This window comes from Martes martes (genome assembly GCF_963455335.1).
Source record: "Martes martes genome assembly, chromosome: 13".
NCBI lineage: Eukaryota > Metazoa > Chordata > Mammalia > Carnivora > Mustelidae > Martes > Martes martes.
Genome location: NC_137901.1, coordinates 7,794,119 through 7,812,827, shown reverse-complemented (window position 1 = coordinate 7,812,827; position 18,709 = coordinate 7,794,119). Strand labels below are relative to the sequence as shown.

The 18,709-nt window shown below is 40.6% G+C and overlaps 1 protein-coding gene across 1 annotated transcript in view; it reads right to left on the bottom strand.

Moving 5' to 3' along the window:
- Positions 1-4,759: 4,759 nt before the first annotated feature.
- Positions 4,760-18,709, bottom strand: part of RTTN (rotatin) — a 160,195-nt gene continuing 146,245 nt past the window's right edge. Inside the window, exons 45-49 of the mRNA XM_080822236.1 lie at positions 16,303-16,505; positions 13,075-13,342; positions 7,450-7,553; positions 6,287-6,356; positions 4,760-5,370 (exon numbers count right to left, since the gene is read on the bottom strand). Coding sequence (XP_080678362.1) covers positions 5,285-5,370; positions 6,287-6,356; positions 7,450-7,553; positions 13,075-13,342; positions 16,303-16,505 — 731 coding nt within the window. The 3' untranslated portion in view covers positions 4,760-5,284. The remainder of the gene's footprint in view (positions 5,371-6,286; positions 6,357-7,449; positions 7,554-13,074; positions 13,343-16,302; positions 16,506-18,709) is intronic.

Here is an 18,709-nt window from a genome sequence, read left to right as displayed (position 1 = left end):
GTCATGGGGACAAACTCCACATGGCACATCTGGCTTCCCACTAGAACGTCATCTTACTTTGTTCTCTGACATTAACATTCCTGGTTCTAAATGCAACTAGAATTAATCACAGAGTCTAAATGCAGATTAAATAAGTTCAATCAGCATCTAATCTCTTCCTAATTTTTTATTTAGGAGGCAAATACGTTTACCCCTAATTATATCACATTCTTCTCTCAAGTTAACTAGAACACTGGCCTGCGGGACAGAGACTGGTGGTTGCCTACCCAAGCCCCTCAGCCCTTCCCGACCAGCAGCGGCCTGAGCACACCGGAAGGACCACACTCCTTCACCACCCCCATAGCCAGGAGTGACCACGAAGGTGACTGTGTTCTGTCCAAGAAGATGTGAGGGCAGGTTGTTGGCGTAGTTTTTATAGGAAGGCTCCTTAAAAGGACAACAGATAGCTGTGGACATCTTCTTCCATCCTTTTCCTTTCTAACATTCATGAGGTAACTTGCTGAAGGAAGTATGCTATCAAAGACGGGAGCACAGAAGGGTGGGCACCTGAGTCCCTGAGGATACTGTCAACATAGGAATGGCCCCCTGGGGGCTTCCTACATGCAGAAAAAACACCAACATAATAGAATAAAAGAAAAAGGAAATCCTCTTTTGCTAAAGCCATTATTATTTTTTATTTTAAAGAGAGAGTGTGCGCACACGTGCATGGGGGGAGTTGGGCAGAGAGAGAGAGAGAGTATCAAGCAGACTCTGTGCTGAGCTCAGAGCCAACGTGGGGGCTCAATTTTGTGACCCTGAGATCACAACCTGAGGTGAAACCAAGAATCTGACACTTAAGTGACTGCGCCACCCGGGTGCCCCCTGAAGCCATTTTTACTTTATATTTTCTACTCTGTGCAATCATGGCTTTCCCTAACAGATAAAAAGTATAATCAGGTATCACATCCATAAACTGATTCTTTGCAATCCAATCTTTATGAGTTTCATCAGAAAATGATTACAAGTGGCAGTTCTCCATTTTATAATCTGTCTTTTTATAATCTCTTTGCATGGCAAGGCAAGGGAAGAATGTTCTAGTAGAGTATCTGAGGAAATCATGTTTTCAGAATTTGTCCAGAACTGCAAGCAATCTGCTTGCTACCAGAATGTGGAGAATTGCTGCCCAGATGAACCAAATGGGACACAGACGCTCCAAACGCACGGCCATGGGTAGAGGTAAAACCATAGGGAAAGACATTATAGGAGGAGAAATGCATGAAAGAATTTGTTCCATGGAGTCTACATTAAAACACAAATTTTTCTCTTGGCTTTCATGCCAAATTAGTTAAAAAGAAACTTACTGAATGTTACCTTATAGATCTTTTGTGAAACATTATTTTAAAAGAGCATTTTTTTTTTTCTGAAGCAGATTTCTCAAATGCAGAAGAAGCAAAAGAAATGCAAAGATGAACATTGTTGGGAAAATTTAAAACAGGATCACACTGAGCTCATCATGTCTTGCTGCCAAATCTCAGAATCCTGGGGTTTTGGCAGAGTCTTTCGTACATCCTGAGCCTCAAGGCCCAGCATACTCTCACTCAGTCCTAGCTGACTTACTATTTGGATTTTATAAGGAATTTCTCATGAAGAATACTTTAAACTTAGGAAGAATAAACTCTTAAGTTGCCCATTCACAGAAACAATAGCATTTAATCATCCAATCCCCTTGACTGTCTGGATCACAAGTCAACAACTGGCAGACAGAAGAAAATGGCTATCCCCTAAATGATGGATTCTGTAAGCTAAGGTTTTCTTTTGGATGCAGTTTAAATTTCTTGTGTTTTTCAAGTCAAATTGGGGAAGAGCAATATTTCACCACCTCACAGTCAATCCAGAAAACCTGACAAGCAGAATAAAACGTACCACGTCCACCCAGGTATCCTTACCTCCACACAGTGCCTTGTAAGACTTAGGCTTTCCATGATGACTTGGTGAGTGTCCATGAGCTCAGTGACCTCAAAACTGGGAACACATCCCCACTAGAAACCGACAATCCTTTTGGAATGTGGAAACCTCAGTTTTGACAACATAACTCACTTCCCAGCCTATCCCCCTCTCCAAAGAAACAGGAGGGTTGCAAGGACACAAAGGATTTAATGTTTTAATGAGGGAGAGATCAATTTTTGAGAACTATATAAGAATAATTAATCACTGATAACACCCAAGGGATAATCAACTATATTCTAGGTACTATGCTGGGCATTCGGACCTCTCCCCAGCTTTACGAGGCAGGCAACCTTTTCCCCAGTACAGCAGAAGAAATGACCTCAAGGCTGCCCCAGGGTTGTTACTGATGTGCAGGGATGAAGCCAGGGTTGACACCAGGCCCATATGGCTCCAGAGCCCAATACCCTTAACCACCCCGTCAAGTTCTCTCCTTCCCTAAGAGGACCCTTTGCACACCTGGCCATGGCCAGAGCAGGGATGCTAATCCTTCATTATTCCTATCCATCAGTCTGCCCCATTTGTGGAACATCATGAATCAAAAAGCAGATCTCAGGAAATGGGCGTAGACAAGGTGCAGCCACAAAGACTAATGATGTAAGAGTACTACAGATGATGAGTATATTTAATACTACAAAGGAAAATTGATGGCCTGCAGTTAAACAGGCAAATTCTATTTCCCACTTCATCCTTTACAGAAAACCAAAGAAAAATACATCCAGTGATTCATTTTTGAAAGTGATTTTAGGAAGAGAATGAAAAGTCTCCAGCTAGGTCTCCTAAGTATTCTACTTGTTTCCTCCATTTTTGAAACCAAAGGTTGCCTCCTCCTGCAAACTGCTCAACTGGTCTTAAATTTAGAAGCTTCTGTATCAATGCCTGCACACCCTGGTTAAAAAGGTACAGGCTTTGTGTGCATTCATAGAACACAGGCAAAACTAACCCAAGCAACCAAAAAGGCCAGGGGATGGGAAACTGGGAGACCATGAGGCATGAACTCGTCACTACACCAGTTTTCTGAATCTCTGCTCACTGGGGATGTGAGATAGAAAAAGCACTTGACTAGCATGCAAGACACCCAGAGTCAAGTCAGATTTCATCAGTAAGTAGTTGAGTAATGTTGAATCATTTTCATGTTTAAGCAGTTTTCTGTAAAATCAGGGGGATTAATTACTGGTTCTCAAACTGTGGTGAGAGGAAAGGTCACCTAGGGAGCTCACTAACAAGTCTTTTGGACATGGGCCTACGACTCCGTTTCAGTGGGTCCAGGAATCTGCATTGCAACAAACATCCTAGGGGATTCTGATGCTAGTGGGTCAAGTTAGTGCCACAGTAGCTGCTCAAATAGTGGGCCGGTGACCTCAGGAATTTTCTGTTACTAGTTTCCCCCCTGGCTGGCTGGAAACAATCTGAAGAGACATAGACGGAAAGGACTGCCGTCCGGGACCAGGAACACTACCCGCCTCTGAGGCTTGAGTCTCTGGACACCAACAGGTGACAGTGCAACGTTTCCTGAAGCCATTAGCTCTGCTCCGCTTCCAGGGGTGGCAGTCCTCCTGAGCATCGGCGGGTGACATCCCTGAGCGGTTCGAGCTACTGTGCTACAAATCCCCCCACATAGGGTACTGTGTTCAGGACCCTGAACTGCTAGGGAAAAGAGGCAATTACAACTCTTCCTGATTTCAAAGATACAAGGCAAAGGATACTCTGATAGGTCAATTAATCAATCAATGAGCCACAAAGGAAAGGATCACTTCCCTGGAGAGATCTGATTTTTGTAGAAAAACCGGTAGTTATCTATAAGATCCAAATACAAAGACAGAAATTCCAATCAGAAAAGAAAAGGAGGCATTAAGCATAGACAGACAGGCTAAATACTGAACATTCTGAGAGTAGCGCCCGTGACACAGGAAGAGCTCTTTAAATGAAAGTTACAAAGAAATCCATGCTATTTTTCATCTGTGAGAACTTACAAGGTAATACCAAGAAAATGGCACAGAATATAAGAAACCAGGAGAAAAGGCAGAAATAATTCCTGATTCCTGCTCTCAGAATTGGTGAATTTTTCAGAGTATCGGCATGTCCATTTCTTTGAATTAACTTAGGCTGTCTAGGAAATTCTGAACTTCCTAGATCTACTGTTAAGATCTCTAATCAATAATTTTCAGACAACACAAATTTATCTGCTTCTATTTCAATATTTAACATCTATTCTGCTGCCATGCTTCTATCTTAAATAAAATCACCTGACTTGTTTTCGTGATGATAGCAATTTGCTAAAGCGTTTTAAAAATGTTATTTTTTTTGTTAACCATAATTCAGTTAGAAAATGTTCCCCTAAATAATGAGTGTATACAACTGTGTATATGTAAATAATGTGTATAGCGATGTGTTTTTCTTTTCTTAGACACAATTTTCTTTCTCTCAAAAGGGTTGAGAAAAATGCTGTAACTGATAAGTACTTAAATGACATTGGTGTAATTTCTCAGTTCAAAACTAATGTTCACTAAGAGTTATTACATGATGAATATTTGACAGAACTTATTCCCGCTAGATTTTTTTAAGTCTTATTTTTTGTGATGTTTTGGGCTGAGCTAGAATTTGAACCTAGGCCTGCCTGACCGTAAATTCATTTCTTCCTTCTTTATTACACAGCATTTCAGAAGTCGAAAGGTGAAAATAATAAAACATAGCAGGTTTACAAGTCATATGGAAATCAGTTAATATCATTAAAAACTGCATAAAGAAGCTACTGACAAAATTATAGACATTTATATACAAATATCTCTTTACCAATGTGTATGCTCTGGGCAATACAAAGGTTTGAGAAACAAGGATTGGTACTGACAAGAGCCAAATTCCATGTAAAAACTCAAGGAAATAAAGGAAATCAGAACATCCTGTCTTCTTCCAATTACTAAAATTTATATTCATGAGACTGATAAAAGTCTGCAAGCAGGAATTACTAGTCAATTTTGTTTCTAAAAATATTTTATTAAATAACAGTTAAATAAGATTTTTACAAAGCAAATTGCATAGAAAAAGGTAAAAATGTTTATGTTCCCAAAACCTTCTATGTCCTTTGTCCATCAGCTTCTTGTGAGCTGCTCTTACTCCCAGAGAGCTGGTATGAAGGGACAGAGCTGACATGTCCCAGTCTATTTCTCGTCAGGCAGGAAGGGCACAGCACCCTGCAGGGATTTAGCATGTCTCCAGGTAACAGTGGCGACACAGAGCTTGCTTCAAAGTTGGCTCACCTGTCCGGCGGCCATCAGTTTCAGTCAGGAGACTCTCACATCACTCAGGAAGAGTTAAGAAGCTGAAAGAGGTTTTCAAGACATTTCAAGTAATAGGCATTTAGAGGGGTTTCTTCTGAGTTTGAGAAAGCTGAGAGAGAAAATAAAGAGTATGGAAAAATAAGTTTATTAAATTTAGTACTGCATTTAAGAACAGACAATTCATATTTATGTTTATTTTTAGCTTTTTATAGCCAAAAAGTATAAACAAACATCAATATACCTCCATAATGGTTGCCATTACCTATAGCCCCACAAGAATGCCTTGCTTTATGTACTTATCATCCCTCCAAATGCACAAATTCTAACATAACTACCTCTAGAAACTCATGGTCACAGTGAGAAACAAACTGAAAAATCCACAAACCACTTATAAAAAATCAGGCTATAAAAGCACAAATTAATAACAGACTTAGTACAGTACAAGAAAGACACAGTACAGTGCTTTAGCATAAAATGTGTTCAAAGAATAATGCTCACTGAAAACTGGTGTCACTTAAAATGAATAAGGAACCGTGAAAAGAAAACCCTGCCTCCTATCATGATCACATCACCGGGCTGAGAGGATAGAGGGGTAACTCGATCTATTCTCGGAAGACTGCAATTCAACTACCTGATGTTACATCAAAGTTTTCTGTTCAAGGTCAGTTCTAATTGGGCCCAGTTCTTATCACCTCAGAACACATTACAGCACAGAGGTAGCCACTGGCAAAGGAAGTTTAGTGCATGAAAAAGAAAACGAATTGGAGAAAGATCAAAGACATTATTTTAAGAAATTATATCTCAAACCTTCATCTATCAAAACAATTTATTATTTAAAAAGGTGACATAAATGAAAAGTAGGGACCAGATATCAGCACACTTTATAGTGCTTCAATAAAAAAGCTCCTCAAACATCAGTGTAGGAAACTGTCATCTTGCTGTGAAGTATCCAACGATTCATTAATCAGGGAATCCGCTTAATAGCTTCCAAGTTTAACTGTAATCTCTTTCATAACAGAACTTACTTTTCTTTGCTAAGGAATATGCTTCATCCACTCTTCTTTTTATTGATGGATTTTTCAAAGTTGTTTTTGCCTGCAGGTAACACAGAGCAATCCATTAATTAGATTTATTCCCATATGCTGCGGATCAGGGTACCACGGTGCTAATGCTGCCAGTGCTGAGCACAGCACTCGGCAGAGTGTTACGAAGATAACGACGGAGCTAGGGAATAACGACTGAGCACATCTCACGGTGCTGTCACCCACATCCTTCCCTCCCTAACTCACGCCTTTCTCTGCAGCTCCATGTGCTTCTCTCCCTGCCCTTCTCCCCTAAGCTCAAGTCTTAAAGGAAGACTTGGTCTTGGTTTCAATATTCCATATTCCCTCAAAGCCCAGATTTCAGATGAAGCGTATCAAACAGTGCCAGCTGTAACCGCAGAGTAACTGCAGAGCGTCAACTCCTGTGCTAAGCCCTGGGGACACGCGGGGAAAGCGACGGCACTGCCTCTGGCCTTCTGGACACTGTCGCCAGCCAGCAGGGGGAACAAACAGCACAGACACGGGACAAACAGCCAAGAGCACCGTTCGAGGATGGTGTCGATCCCAACATGGTCTGTCACTTGGCCACTACTTGACTGCTAGACATACGAGGGCATTTCTCTCAGGAATGAGATGTCTGCAGTCAAAGAGAGGCCCAGAGGCCAGGGAGAGAGCAAGGACAGGTCCCCACCTGCGGATCGCTCCCGTGGGGCTGGTCCTGGGCTGCGGCCTCACAAGAACCAAGTTTTCTCAAAACTCGGCAACAGCACACGCAAGACCCGGAGGAATCACACAGCTGGGTAAAACTTCATTATCTGGTTTTATTTCAGGATGCATTTTTCCTTAATACATCTTTTAGCAGAAATGATCTATACTAATCTATACTAATATTAAATCAGTATGCCAAATCGATTTATATTGACAGGGAAAATTCACCCCAAAGAGACACCGTTCTGAAATGAGACCTCCTGTTAATTAAATGAACAAGATTTCAACTGGTTGCTCACTAATTGTATAAATGCACAAGACAACAAGGACTTCGAGTTCACCTTTTCTCCCTTGCTGATACTCCTCCAGCATCCCTGGCTGTACCCTGAGAGCCTCGGTGTTTGCCCCCGGCTAGAACAAGGACTTTAAAAACTGACCTTTTGATAATTGTAAATCAGAGCCCAAAGCGCAGCTGCTCCAATCCTCTGAGCATTTTGATTCTCGCTTTCCAGACAGGCAGCTAGCACACTAATGACTTTTTCTAATAATAAACACATTAGAAAAAAAAAGTTCAGTCCCAGCCATTACAATGTATTCCGATCTTGGACTAGTCAGATACTCCCTTTTCCCCCATCAGAACACACACAAAGTTGGTATCACTAGACTATGAGGGGAGGACATAGACTATGTGTGGGAGGACAACCTCAAAACAAATTATTTTCATGACAGGCATAGAATAGTCAGGGAAGCCGTGGCAGCCTAATTTTTTTGGCCCTAATTCAACAACAGCACATTCATTTAAACAACAATAGTGGAGAAGTAAGTAATTACACAAAGAGTCGTATAAATGAGCTGTTCAATTATAGCTCACATTTTGATGTGCAGGAGAACAGATTTGCTCTTATGATAAATTATAAAGACTATTATAAGAACATCAACCGCATGGGTTACTATATAAAACAATAATCAAGAAATACAAAATTAGTTAAGCTTTTTAAAAAAGGACTAAGCATTTTAGAGAAATGTTTTCGTGTATGTATATGTCAGAGGAAAAAGTAATTTAAAGGCACATCAACACACGAGATATGTCCCCTTTTTGCAAAGCTAGCCAGAGTATGAAATCAAGACTTACAAATTATCTGTAGCAGCCTAATCGTTTATGTGAAGATGCAAAGTTCAGTCCCAAGGAAACTGTCAGGGTGTTTCAGACCAATACATGAACCTATCTTATTACTTATTTTTATATATATCATTAAATTGTATAAAATTATTTTTCCTCTCAAATGTATGTTTAAAAACATGTCGCATTCTCAAGGGTTGCTATGGGAACTCTCAGCATGTAGAACCACTCCTCATTCTACTACATGCATCTCATTACACTGTAACCTGGTGGTTGAGGGCAAAATGCGCATCTACTCACTGAAGAATATTTCAACCCTAGTGCCAGTTTATTTTAGGACCTTAATAAATACTATCTGGATGAAAGATTCCATAACTAAAGCAACAAAAATGCTGTTTTGGGAATTCTGTTTAGTTTTTAAAGAAATTTTCAATGTTCCACAGAGAAAAAAAAAGCTGCTCCATAAAGTAACTTCTGTATAGCTGAGGGATAGTGTGGAAGGTACATATAGGTGCTGAACTTTCCTGCCAACTCCCCCTACTCTAACTAGCCTATACAAATAGTTATCTGATGAAATTTGTTATGTGAGGTTGTAGGTGGCAGCTGGCACTCTTAGGGCACATCATGAAATGAAAGGGTGGTTCCCAGGTGTTTCTCTGAGTATCATCAAGTGATATTTTTACACAGTGTACTAAACACTCAGAACATATAACCTATAATCTAAGTAAGTTTATAATAACTCTCTTCACCAGTTACTATCTCTTAAGCATTTTTAATAAATTACATATATAGATCAATTAATATGGTGTCCCCAATGATGATGTAACTAGGTCATTTAAAAAAATATATTTCACTGTGAAATACAGCATGCATACAAAAAAGGCACATTAAACATTTTTAACTAATGGGTTTTCCATTGAGAGATGAATGGATAAAGAAGATGTGGGGTATTATCTACAATGGAATATTATGCAGCCATCAAAAAAATGAAATCTTCCCATTTGCAACAACCTGGATGGAACTATAGGATATTACACTAAGCAAAATAAGTCAATCAGAGAAAGACAATTATCATATGATCTCACTGGTATGTGGAATCTAAGAAACAAGACAGAGGATCATAGGGGAAGAGAGGGAAAAATGAAATAAGATGAAACCAGAGAGGGAGACAAACCATAAGAGACTCCTAATCATAGGAAATAAACTGAGGGTTGCTGGAGGGGAGGGGGGAGCGGGATGGGATAAATGGGTGATGGACTTTGGGGAGGGTATAGGTTGTAATGAGCACTGGGTATTATATAAGACTGATGAATCACAGGCCTGTATCCCTGAAACCAATAATATATTATATGTTAATTATTGGATTTAAATTTTAAAAAATTTTTAATTTAAAAAAGTTTAATAGGTACGAAGGGAGCACCCATATATACTTATAAATAACTTCAAGAGACTAGATAACAGTAAAATGTAGCTAGTAAGTAGTAAATGATGAGTTTTAAATACTTATTACCTTTCTTCTTAATATAATTGAGTTAATTGCCTTTTTAGCAAGTCATATTCCTAGCTTGAAATCAGCTATATTAAGAGTATTTACACCATGAAAACCACAAATGCAACAAACCAGAGCTGAATTAATGATAAAGCTGAAAGAGGTCTGTTTTATGACTATATTTTGCATAAAGGTGAGAAATAGTTTTCACAGTATATTACAAATTAGATTTAATGACAATACACTGATTGGGAGAAAAGCCAACCGGGATGCAATTTCGTGTGTCACATCATGATGAGACTGCAACCACAGACGGGCTTACAGACACAAGAGTTCAGTAAATGTCTCCCTTGTTGTGCTCCCATGGCCGGTACAGACATATTCCTAGAATTTGTTTAGTTATTATTTCAAATCTTTCCATTTTCCATTTTCCTACCTCCTGCAAACATTTCCAGGCTGGCCACTTACTTATCTAAACATGGCATAAATCAATTTATCTTTAAATCCGTGTCTTTTTTTTTTTTTTTAAAGATTTTATTTATTTATTTGACACGGAGAGAATGAGATCACAAGTAGGCAGAGCATCAGGCAGAGAGAGGAGGAAGCAGTCTCCCTGCTAAGCAGAGAGCCTGACGTGGGGCTCGATCCCAGGACCCTGAGATCATGACCTGAGCCGAAGGCAGAGGCTTAACCCACTGAGCCACCCAGGTGCCCCTAAATCCGTGACTTTAATTCCAGTATCCAGAGCCTGGGCAGACAAGTTGGGTGTCTCCCCTGCTAGCTGTCACTCATGTTGCCACGGCTCCTGCTCTGCTTGGTCACAGGTCACCACACCCTGGTTAATACTTTTTGAAAACATGTGGTGGTTCTCTGAGGCCCAGTCCGCACTTGTCCTCCCTCCGTCAGAGTGGCAGAGAGCCTGTGCAGAGTACCCAGAGCCACTGTCACTCAAGGTTTGGCTCAAACCAAGGTCACAGGCCACTCAGGCTGTAAGCATGGGGTGCCCATGCTCACATTTGTTTTTCTGGTCTTTATAATAACGTAAATAAGGGTTGGGGGACCAATTTAATTTTGATTCATCCTTCTCCTAAGAGCTTAGTTCTTTGGAGTTCCACCTTAATACAAACAAGATGGCCCATGAACTCCCCATCTTGGACACTCTTGACTGTTGTTCCCAGATTCCTAGGCATGACTGAACCGAAGCCAAGCATACAATGTTGGCAAATATCCTTGAAACAAAAAATACATACTTCATACATATATTTTGTGTCTCTCTAAGGCACAAATTTTCAATCAAAATTGGTCTGGGAGTTTCCCACTATCTTTTCAGTTCTTTGATTCTTTTTTTTTAAGGTGAATTTTGACATATTTTATCTAGCATAAGTTTGTTGTTTCCAGAGGAGTCCTTGCCTGAAATTACCAGAAATAAGGAGTATTCTAGCTCTACTTCTAACAGAAAGGTCAAGCTCCACAACTCACTCCATTTCTAACCATCAAAACCAGAGGTGGGGCACTCGTGATCAGAGTTTTTGCAGTCTTACTTGGTAGATTTTTAAGCTAGCTGACTCTGCTAAGCCCTCCCTCTGGATCCCCAAGGGGAAATAGGAGGCAGTGCCTGTGACATGCCTTCAAAGGTCCCACAGTTGCTGCCTCCTTATTCCTGCCTTGGAGGCCCCTGATCTCATGTCTCTGGGGCTGAGGAAGCTCCTCCTTACCAAAAGTTTGCCCAACTGTTTTAAGCTAAGGAGGAAGAGAGAGCATCACTATTACAAAGAAATGCTAAAAATAAATCCAGGGGGAAAATGTAGACTTCTTCTTGAATTCCCTACAGCCCATCCTTTTTCTGACTCTCTCAATAATAAAATTGTAGTGAGTAGTCCCAAAGAAAAACTTTTTCTGAGAAAAATGAGTAATAGGTGATAGCTGGCCTGGGAACAGATACCTCACCTATCTATCGCACCGCCCTATGAGGCAGGGCCTATCACTAGCCTCACTTTACCCACGTGAGGACTGAGGCACACCCCTCGGATGGCAGCCAGCACAGCATCAGTGGAGGAGATACAGATCCACAGCTCATTTCGCAAAGTTAAAAGCTGACTGAGCTTCTAAAATCTCTCCCTGTATTTCCAACAATTCCATAATTACCAGAAAAAGAGAATCACCACTGCATACACAGCAGGAAATAGGCAGAATCATTGCCACTCACTTAGAAAACTCCATGTGTCCTGGAAAAATACCTCTAAGAAAGATTAAGTAAAAAACATGAAAGGAAAACAGAATTAATCTATCTGGAGCATCGACTATGTACCATAAATTGTACCAGGTATTTTATGTGTGTTTATAAACTGATTTCTACCAAACCAAGAGAGGATTATTTTACAGATGTAGAAACTAGACCCAAGGAAGCTGCCCCAGGTGACTCTGGAGTGAGCACATTAAGGGTTGGCACCCAACACCAGGTTTGTGGAAGTCTAGACCCCACCTCTTTTCCCCGCCAAAACAATGCAATGTAACCTTATAAAACTCTCTCCCTATAAAATTCACACTCTCCTCACAGAAAAAAAAACACAGTTGCAGAAACAGAAATTTCCATTTCCCTCCTGCTTCAAAATTTTTCTGCATCCTCTCCCCCATCTGTCCTATATCTCAGAGAACGAGGTCTCTGTAAGGCTAATGTCACCATGTGGTTGTGGGTTCTGAACTCTCCAGCCTGCGCAGGAGCTCTTTCAATCACTGAACACTCACTGAGTGCTGACTATGACAGGCGCAGCTCCACATGCTACAGGGAAATGTGAAGAAAAGAGACAAAAGCCTCTTGACCTCATAAGAGCTAATGTTCTAATGCTGGGCAGACTAGGAATAAACAAATACAGGCTGAACACACAGTATCTCAACTGTTGATAACACTATGGAGAAAAATAAAATAGGCAGAGGAGATAGTGAGGGAGAGGAGAGGAGAGGAGGCAGGAAGAAGGACGTGAGGACTATCATGTTGACAGGTGGGTCAGGAAAGGCTTCACTGAGGCAACACCTGCTCAGAGACCTCGAGGAGCGAGGGGAAGAGAGATGAGAGAAGTCAGGGTGCGGCCGGACAGACCCCACTCCATGCTCCTCTTCCCTGCTACCTCTTGGATCCAGGGTAGCCACCAGTGGCAAGACTTGTTAAACCTGAGAAGACTCCTGGAAGTCCCTGGAGGGCTGGAGCCACGTCTGGTTCACCTCTGAGGACGAGATCACACCTGATTCATTCCAACGGCCTCTACCCTCCCACAGGGCCTTGTACACAGTGGTGCCTAATAAATACCTGACAAATTATTTATAAAACAATTCAGTGTTGTAATCTGAATGGAACACTCAAGGAATGACCACATGTATAACCAGATGCCTCTGTGTGTGTGTGTGTGTGTGTGTGTGTGTGCACGCGCGCGTGCTGTGGATCATGTGAATACTCACCATTAGCCAGGATCTTGGGCTTATTGGCAGGACTGAAGCAAATATTATGAAAGATAAGAAGTGGTATGGAAGGGCTGCTCTTGTGCTTATATTTGCTCATCTCTGTAAGTAAGTCTAAACAGCCGTCCAGCCTCAGGATCATTTGTTGCCCGTCTTCTCCAAATGATATATTCAGGAGTAATTTCAACCAAAGAATGGTCAGATTACTGAGATGCTTATTTCCTCCTTTTGGCAATGTTAGAGATAGAAAGTTCTGTAAGAAGTTACTCTGTGGGTAAAGAGAGAGAATATTATTTTCTTTCTGAGTCTTTTCATTATTTTCCTTGTCCCTTGGAGACCAATTAACTAGAATTCTGCTCTTCTTTTCCACAACTTTAATTCCTCCTTCCTCCTAACACCTACCTTCCAAATATTCCATCTATATTGTTTCCAAGTATAAGTGAAAAAGTTAAAGAGAACAAAATAGTGCTCAAATTTTAATTCTTGTAATTCTTTCCTGATGATGGATAAGTAACTACATATAGTCAACTCTTAATTATTTAGGATGGATAATTCAGTTTGGGGATTATTTTAGGCCTCTTGAGTTTTCTCTTGCTGTCTGCCTTCTGGCAATTTTGCTGCTCATTAAAAGCTATCCTATGGGGAGGAAAAAGAAACAAAACCCAAATCAGTCTTGGACACCAGTTAACAACTCTACTAGTACTGAAGAGACCTGAATCTAAGCATTCTTAAAAAATTTTTTTAAAACTCTCTGTGTACATCTTATATTCACTTTAACCGTTTACCTTCACAGATAATTTCTCATGGCTACATGCCATTTTAGTAAACTTAGAAATGAATACCAAAAATATCAGTTAGATATTTTGATCAGGGTACAGAAATATGATCACTCTACTTTCATAAATGTCCAGAGTATCTCTCATCTCTCTCCTGCTTAATAATCTATTCTGGTCTATTTCTCGGGTTCTCTTGCACCTAAATCAAGATGCTGGCTCGAATCTATAAGGTAAATTTAACACTTTTACACAGAAGGACTCCCAGTCTAAAAATGAAATGGTAAGAAAGTACTAAGTCACTATATTGTATACCTGAAACTAGTATTACCTTGTATATGTTAATTAACTGGAATTTAAATAAAAATTTTAAAAAATAAAAAATGAAAACGAAATGAGCAACAGAAATATTAGCAACACAACCCAAGCAACAAGGAAACTGCAAAACTATAGGCCCACTTCGTACTGTACTTGCCATCACTCACAGCTACTTCTCATCACTCAGTCCAAATTAATGCCTTTTAGATTTATCCCTTGCCTTTCCCTTTCAGATAGATTCTGCCACGATATTGGAGATTTGGAGTTGATGCTAGTGATGAAATATATGGTAGTTCCTTAAATTATAAATATGCTATGGCATTCCTTCTTTTTGCTAGAGCTAAAGATGCTTTTAGACAACTCCCTATACTAGACATGGTGGAGAGAAACTAGACATTTTAGAATCTCAGCTGTACAACAGTGCTAGCTACATTTTCTATGCCTATAGATGAGTAATGGAGAGGTATAACCAAAGTGCCCGGGGCTTATTATGACAAAGCAGCAGGGGAAGGCTCAGGGGTTGCCTAATTAGAGCAGAGGAAAAACAACTTGATTGAGCCGCACCTGAAACAGAGTCCAATGAAATATACATCAAAATATGCTTGAGCACAGAAACATAGCCTGAGAGTGGAAGACACCGTCAAGATCATGTTTAACCTGAGAAGTTTACAAATGAAGCTCAGGGAGAGAAGGTCTCCAGCTCAAAGTCACATGCCAGACCCAAGACTAGCAGTCATTTGGGAGTTCCTATTCTACTTTATCCATGTGCTCTACAGGGAGGTGGCAGGAAGCCCTACCCCCAGTCTGTGCTCCCACACACGTGCAAATGGCACCACACACAGCCACCTCAGCATGACTTCACATGTATATCCAGCCCTATGCCAGCAAATAAATAGCTGCTTCTAGTGGGAGTAGTGGGTCCCTGATTTGCATCCTTTGCCAACATACGGAGGGTGAGTATTCCCACCGTGACTGATTTCAAGATAGCAACGTGATGTCAAGTGGGTCACAAAATTCCTGAAAATCAGCAGTGACACTTATAAGCCAGCCTGAGTTAGCTCCAACAGACTACTGAAAAGACTGTTCCTTAGTCATAACTGCTATTTATTTGGAGACTGCCGTTGGAGTGGGGTGTTTTGGGGTGGGTGGAGGATGGGGAGCTGACACAATAGAGGAAAAGGAGACTAAATTCTTATGAATGCTGCCAACTTTCATAATTTATCTTGGCGTCCATGTAAAAGAAACAGAAACAAACCACTATGTACTAGTAAATAACAGATAATGTGATCATATTCACATCTTAAAGGATCTTCCAAATTAGGGATTCTGTTCATACATATCTAAATATATCCTCACTGAACATGTGTACTAGAATTTGTTTAACTCATTCAATCCATTGTAAAGTACCCTAGGGTAAAATCAGTGATAAGAAGTCAGGTTTTGGCGCTGGAGTCCCAGAGGACTGATAACATCACCTATTGTGTCATAAAGAAGCTAGGTTTAAGTGGGGAGAAGTGGCTATGACTTCACACACCATTTTGAAAATGTAAATTGAACAGAAATCGTTACTGCTCAATTTGGTCTACATAAAGACCAATACATTACTTTTATGATCTCAAATAAATGTAAGACAGCTGTCTTTCTAAAGCCCTCATTTTTAGAGAGATAAAATATAATGTAGAAGCTAAGAAGATAAACGAAAAGGAAATGGAATGATCATACTCTAGCCTGTCACTTTTCATGTGTCATCTATCACCTGGCTTTAAACAAAGTGAACCTTCTTAATCTTTTTAAAATCTTTTAAAATATGATGTTTTGAAATCATAATAATTTAATCCTAGAAATTGAGTTCCAGATTTTTCATACATGTTCTCAATTAGAAGGATTATTTTACTATCCTTCTCAAGATATGAAGGGGATGCCTGCGTGCCTCAGTCGGTTAAGAGTCCGACTCTTGATTTTAGCTCAGGTCGTGGTCTCAGGGTCGTGAGATCGAGCCCCATGTCAGGCTCCATGCTCCACGGGGAGTCTGCTTAATATCCTCTCCCTCTCTTTCTGCCCCCTCCCCCACTCTCACATGCACTCTCTAAAATAAATTAATTTAAAAAAAGACATGAAAGAGAGATTAAGTACTTACTTTCTGAATTACTCCTTTACAGTCATGAGATAAGGCCAGGTTTGAAAGAAACATAAAAACCATCTGCTGAACTGCAGTGTTCTCAAGAGACATCTGGGAAGCCAACTTCAGGACACACCCCATCAGAGATGTGCCGGGGGCTCCTCTATACGCAGGTTGAACCGGATGTAGTCCGTAACTTGACCAACAAAGAGAACTGCAACCTTAAAAAAAAAGAAACAGCCTATCACAATGTCTTCTTAGTTTCACTATTTAGTTAAAAAACCCTAAGTAGTGGGGCGCCTGGGTGGCTCAGTTGTTAAGCAGCTGCCTTCAGCTCAGGTCACGATCCCAGGGTCCTGGGATCAAGTCCCATGTCGGGATCCCTGCTTAGCGGGAAGCCTGCTTCTCCCTCTCCCACTCCCTCTGCTTGTGTTCCCTCTCTCGCTGTGTCTCTTTCTGTCAAGTAAAAACAAAAACAAAAACAAAAAAACAACCCTAAGCAGTGAAGCATATCTGTCCATCAATGACTTATTCACTAACCTATGACCTGCATATGGGCACTAAAGGCTAGTGCTGATGCCTACATTCAGTCTAAAGGATCTGCCATCCTCACTGAAGGTCTCTTGAACTCGATAGGGCATTTTAAAACACTAAGTTGTTTTTTTTTTTTTTTAAAGAATAAAATATGCACAAGAAGTTTTTAAACGGTTCCTTAAAAAGACAACTAAAGAAAGACTTGTGTAGAAGAATAAAATTTTAGAAATGGAATGTAACTTTGTCTAATGCCTTCATTTCACAGAAGAAAAAAAAAAAAGAGGGACACAAAAATACTGGGGTGTGGGCACAGACAAATGATAGCAGCCATGTATGCTAACTAAGGGCACAGCCTCACAGAAGCCAGTGACTTGCTCGGAGTGACACAGCTCATAAGCACCAAGAGCCAGCAGTGGCATCAACTGATTTTCCAGGTCCAGTGTTTTCTCAATAAATTAAACAACAATACGGATTTATGATGGGAGTAAATAATCATAAAAGAATTAGAAATTCATCTCATTGTATTGTAACATAAATCTAAAGAAAATTAACTTGTGAAAGTCCATGCAAGGAGGCCAGCCTATGTATAACTAGATCAGAATCAAATACATTCTGCAAGATAAAGTCATAAAAGGCAAGTAGACAAATAATACAGTGATCTTTCCTCTACTCACACTACATAGCAGTAACCAAATGGCAAGGTTTCTATTAAATCCACTAAATGATGCCTGAAAACAAACGAGATAGGAAAATAAAAGGTTTCTTCCTTGATTTAGGAACCTAACCACAATCTCATATTTACATCAATTTTAAGTATAAAATAACATAGATTATAGTTTCAAAAGACTCAAAAAATGTTTCTTTTGCTCGATATTTTTTAACTGATTCTTCTTCCCTGCTTCCTTCCCTAAACCCTCAACTAAGGCGTGAAGGCGGGTGAAGAAGGACAAGGCACAGATGCAGCACTGGGCGGATGGTCTACTGCACCGGCCGTGCTGTCAGGGGCAGGGAGCTGGAAGACACAGCCACAGGAGACTGTCCAAGCAGAAGTAAGAACGAGAAAGTGACAGAACAAAAACAAGGAAATTCTGTGCCATGGCGTACTCCATACACCACAGTGAAAGTTCAGGCATTAAAAACTTGAAAGTCTGTCTGCGTCATCGGTTCCTGCTGGGGAGAGACAAGCTGAGTGGGCTCCAGGAACAGACAGCCCAGAGCTGGGGTGGAGGCCCATGTCTGACCATCTAGCACATGGTAGTGATGAGATGGACTCCAAATTGTTTTGAGTTCCAGTCCTTTCTCTGCATATCTTTCCACGTTTGGAGAACCCAGATGCTGAGCTGCTGAATGGTGGCTAGAAGAAAGCTCGAGCACTTGCTGACCAGACCTTACGTGTATGACCCCGAGTTTCCAAGGGGAACTGAATACTGCCAGAAATCCTACTTCACCTCCAGGGTGGGTTTTCTTTCCCTCGGCTCAAACACCTTCTCCTCCTCTTTTCTCAAATCACTCCCAACCTCGCCTTGGCTCACTCTTAGCGGTCGGTCTCTAACAATGCATGGCCCTCAGCAGCTTCTCAATAAAACACCTGGTAAAGGCATGAAAAGAGGTGTCCCAATGACACCAGTTATCACAAGGCCAACTGTATCCAGAGCTACCTTTCATCATGCCAGCTCCTACTCTAAAATTTATAAAAGTTTTAACCTTTGTTTTTTTTTAATTTAATTTTATTTTTTCAGTGTTCCAAGATTCACTGTTTATGCACCACACCGTGCTCCATGCAATATGTGTCCTTAATACCCACCACCAGGCTCACCCATCCTTCATCCCCCTCCTTTCCAAAACCCTGTTTGTTTCTCACTGTTCACAGTCTCTCACGGTTCATCTCCCC